At 30.2% G+C, this 3735-nt stretch overlaps 1 protein-coding gene across 1 annotated transcript in view; it reads right to left on the bottom strand.

Moving 5' to 3' along the window:
* LOC106473128 (otopetrin-2-like) overlaps window positions 1–3735 on the bottom strand; it is a gene marked incomplete at its 5' end in the record, with an annotated part of 18223 nt that overhangs the window by 8057 nt on the left and 6431 nt on the right. The window contains 2 exons of the mRNA XM_022401623.1: window positions 1193–1364; window positions 2040–2200. Of these exons, the coding sequence (XP_022257331.1) occupies window positions 1193–1364; window positions 2040–2200 (333 nt within the window). The remainder of the gene's footprint in view (window positions 1–1192; window positions 1365–2039; window positions 2201–3735) is intronic.

The raw sequence follows: 3735 nt of genomic DNA, 5'->3' as shown, positions 1-3735 counted from the left end.
GGGCTGATGGGGTTAATAAGATAAACTCACAGAAGACAATTACTGTTGTTTTATATAACTGGGCTGATGGGGTCAATAAATGAAACTATTCAATTTATAATTAAGACTAAGTTACAAAAATATTTTTCTTCACGAATTAGTTATAATGGAGTTTATTAGTTGAAAAATTCTTGCAGGGAATCGTTTCAAAATGAATCATACTTGTAAAAGAAAAGAGATACCTCAAATTAAAATGCTTAGGTCATAATCTATTAACGAGCAGTCTTTATCTTGGTAACGGAAACAATATAATCAATTAATTGAAGTTATGTAACAATCTGTTACAGAATTTATCTTTAGTTCTAGGACGGTATGTGAGGAAGAAAAAAAAAGCTAATCCTATAACAGAAAATTACTAACAACAAATACAGTTCAGTGATCAAAGTTTTTATGACCAAGATTTCTTTAATCTGAACATGATCATCTCAATAAGAAAATGAAGTAGGCAACGAATTCAGTCTAATGAAGAAAAACGTCTAATCAACTTATTTAAGTTTGACGCCTAACGTCTTAAAGGAAAGATTTCTGTAATATGAAAAATAACTTGGCCATCCCACATGCAAAAACAAGACAATGATTCTGTTAAGGGCCCAACTTCCTAATTAGCCTAGACTTCTTCGTCACATGGTGCTGTAATTTAGGTATTTCTTGAACTTATTAGAAAATATGGAAGTTAAAATATATAAGTGTTGTATAGTTTAAATTAATGCTACCATATTCAATGTTACTGATCACAGTTTTACATTATTATTTGTGTAAGGATAATGAAATAAAAGTTTCGATCATTTTAAAAACTTTATATTCCTGTTTGCATTCAACGAAATGCCTTATAAAAATTTAGTATTAATACGTAGCATTACTTACGAATCTATAATATTTATTTGATGATTCATGAAGTTTGGGAATCCGAAATAACATTTGTGTATACCTTAGTTTTTTACAGAAAGATATGATATATTTTGAATCATATATTACATTATATTCTGTCTTAGTCAGTTCTACCAAAACTTGAAAGCATTAGAGTTCCTTGATTAAACTCTAGTTATTTGCATGGAGTTTTTCTAGAGGTAAAATATATTTATTGAGAACTTTTTATATCATACTTTTCACATTTCATATATAATAACACATTCATTATTATCAATTTTCTTACCTTTGACCTCCAGTATAAAAGATGGAATTCTCTCTGTGTGATTAGGGTCAATTATTGTCATGATTTCATGTTTGGTCTCAGCCACAAGCACATGCAACCACACACATACATTTGTTGCTATCATATGCATTAGGCCAAACCTGGCTAATGTTTTGAACTTATTAATAGCCATCTGAAAACAACAAAAACAATTAGGTATAAGTTTAATTAGGTAATTCTAGGAAACTTTAATAGAATAAATGCATATAACTGAGAATTGATAGACACAGTTATATAATGAGAAGTCGTTTTAAGGCAAAAGAAAGACACAACGGAACCTGTGGCTATAATCAATATTTTAATATTTAAGAAAATATACATTTTTATTCAACTCTTGAATCGGCAACTATATTAATAATTGATACAGTGATATGAAAGATGCAAACATTCTATAAGTATTCCAGTTTGTGTGTCACGTGTCTTCAAGATATTAATGTAACAAAATATTTTTTTGAAATGATTAAGGAACAGTTTCGTTAATCTTTCTCCTTCATTTTCTGGCCAGATATTCTGTTTTCAACATTTACTTCATAACTTCATTTTCAAGGCTGATGTTGTGTTTCATTAAAACATAAGAAATGATATTCTTCAGTTATAGTTTAAAATATCTCACTATGATGACAACTTATGGATTCCAGAGGATTAAACCAGAACTTAACAATATCAGATAACTTTAAGTTAAAAGTATAATTCAACAGTATTTAATATGTATGCTGTAATGGCATTAACAATTTTTTACTTTTGTTTTTCCTACTATTAGGTGTTAACAAAGAGTAACGTTTTTAGTATAAATATGTTTGATACTCACCCTAGAATTCAGAAAAATGAAATAGAGTTGAATGAAAGTGAAGCCCATTCTCGTGCTAGGTGTTAAACCATACAGAATGTTGTAGCAATGAGATTTCTTTTCAAGTTCAAAAAATTGCCCGAATTCTAGTCCAGAATATATCATGCTTCCAATTCCAAAAGCTGAAAAAGTGAAATTCAAACAGTTCATATCCTGCAAACATAATGTAGCAATGAACTTTAGTTATTTTAAAGTTTACTGCAGTGTCCAGTGAATCTGGATATCAAAGTAAAGAGCAACCAAAATTAATATAGTCCTAAAGCTTATAATTTTCACTGTCCAATAAAGTTGTAAAATATTAGAATTTTATAAATAAACTGTAAGACGATTATAAATGATGTCTAAGATCTTGAAACAGGAATATTGCACAATAGACACGTGGACATTTTTGGTACTAAAACTGATAATGAATTCGACTTTTTGAAAGGAAGCTAGAGTAACAACATACTCATGACAAGGATAATGTACGGTATACTACACTTAAATGCGCTCTAATGGTATCTTCATAATTATTAATTCCCTTACTGAAATAATCATGATTTTAATTTATCTAAGCTTCTATTCAAGTAAAGATGTTGAACTTCATAGACCTATTAATAAACGCACCAGTGTCATAATTATACTGTTGCGTCAGCAAGGTCACGTGACTATTATCACGCCACTCCTTCGAGAGATTACTAGATATAGGGTAGTCTGGTATATAGAAGATGGTCACAACGTGACGCAATAATGTGTGTAGGTAATGAGTAATTGAACTGCAGTAAGAGAGAGACGTTTTGTTGAAGTTAACTTCGTTATTATAGTTTGTTATAGCGCGACTGTTGAAAATAAGTGTATCGTAAAGTTGTATTCGGAAAGAATAAACCAGTTTTATTAAGTAAGGAGCTGGTGTCGCTAAAGTTTCGTCGGAACGAAGTTACGGAAAATCAATGTTACTGTTACTGCAATGAATATCTAATTTCCATTACTTATAACAATAAAAATTTTAGTCATCTCAAATAGTTATTGAGAATTTTTAAACCTTATAAGTAGTGTCCTGTTTTTGTTATATATCACATGAAATATATTAGTTTTAGTTTTCATTCTGTTAAAATATTACATGATAATAGAGCAGATTGATCCTCAAGTTTCGGTCACTGACAACTATGAGACTAATGAACAAAGGTCAGTAGAAAAGTCTAACAGAGTAAAAAGTATACAAGAATTGAACACTAACTGAAATATACTAAACTTGTATGAAAGTTAATTTGATCTTGGCACTCCAGTATTTTATAATTCTTACATGTTTAAGTTTCTGTTATTCCTAGATATCAAAGGGTAACTGTGGAAATTGACCCTTGGATAGATTTGAAGGAAGCAATCCAAATTGTAAGATGGATGATGATAATATTTCTACAAATACATTGAACAAATACATCCTGAAGAAGATGGATTGTGTATAGATCTTGATAAGTTATATTTGTACACAATTGGGGTTTAAACAACAAATATATGAGTTCTAGATCGAAAACAGAAAGTAGTAACTTCACAGAGAAAATAACTTCCTAATTTACCCTCAAGGCTTGAGAGTTTCATGAATGTGTTGCGTCATCGAGGTCACGTGACTGGTGTGGCGCCCTCTACTTTCTAGAACTATCCTGTACTTTGGCGAACGCTC

This window comes from Limulus polyphemus, unplaced genomic scaffold (assembly GCF_000517525.1).
Source record: "Limulus polyphemus unplaced genomic scaffold, Limulus_polyphemus-2.1.2 Scaffold5911, whole genome shotgun sequence".
Classification (NCBI taxonomy): domain Eukaryota; kingdom Metazoa; phylum Arthropoda; class Merostomata; order Xiphosura; family Limulidae; genus Limulus; species Limulus polyphemus.
This window is presented reverse-complemented; position numbering and strand designations above follow the sequence as displayed.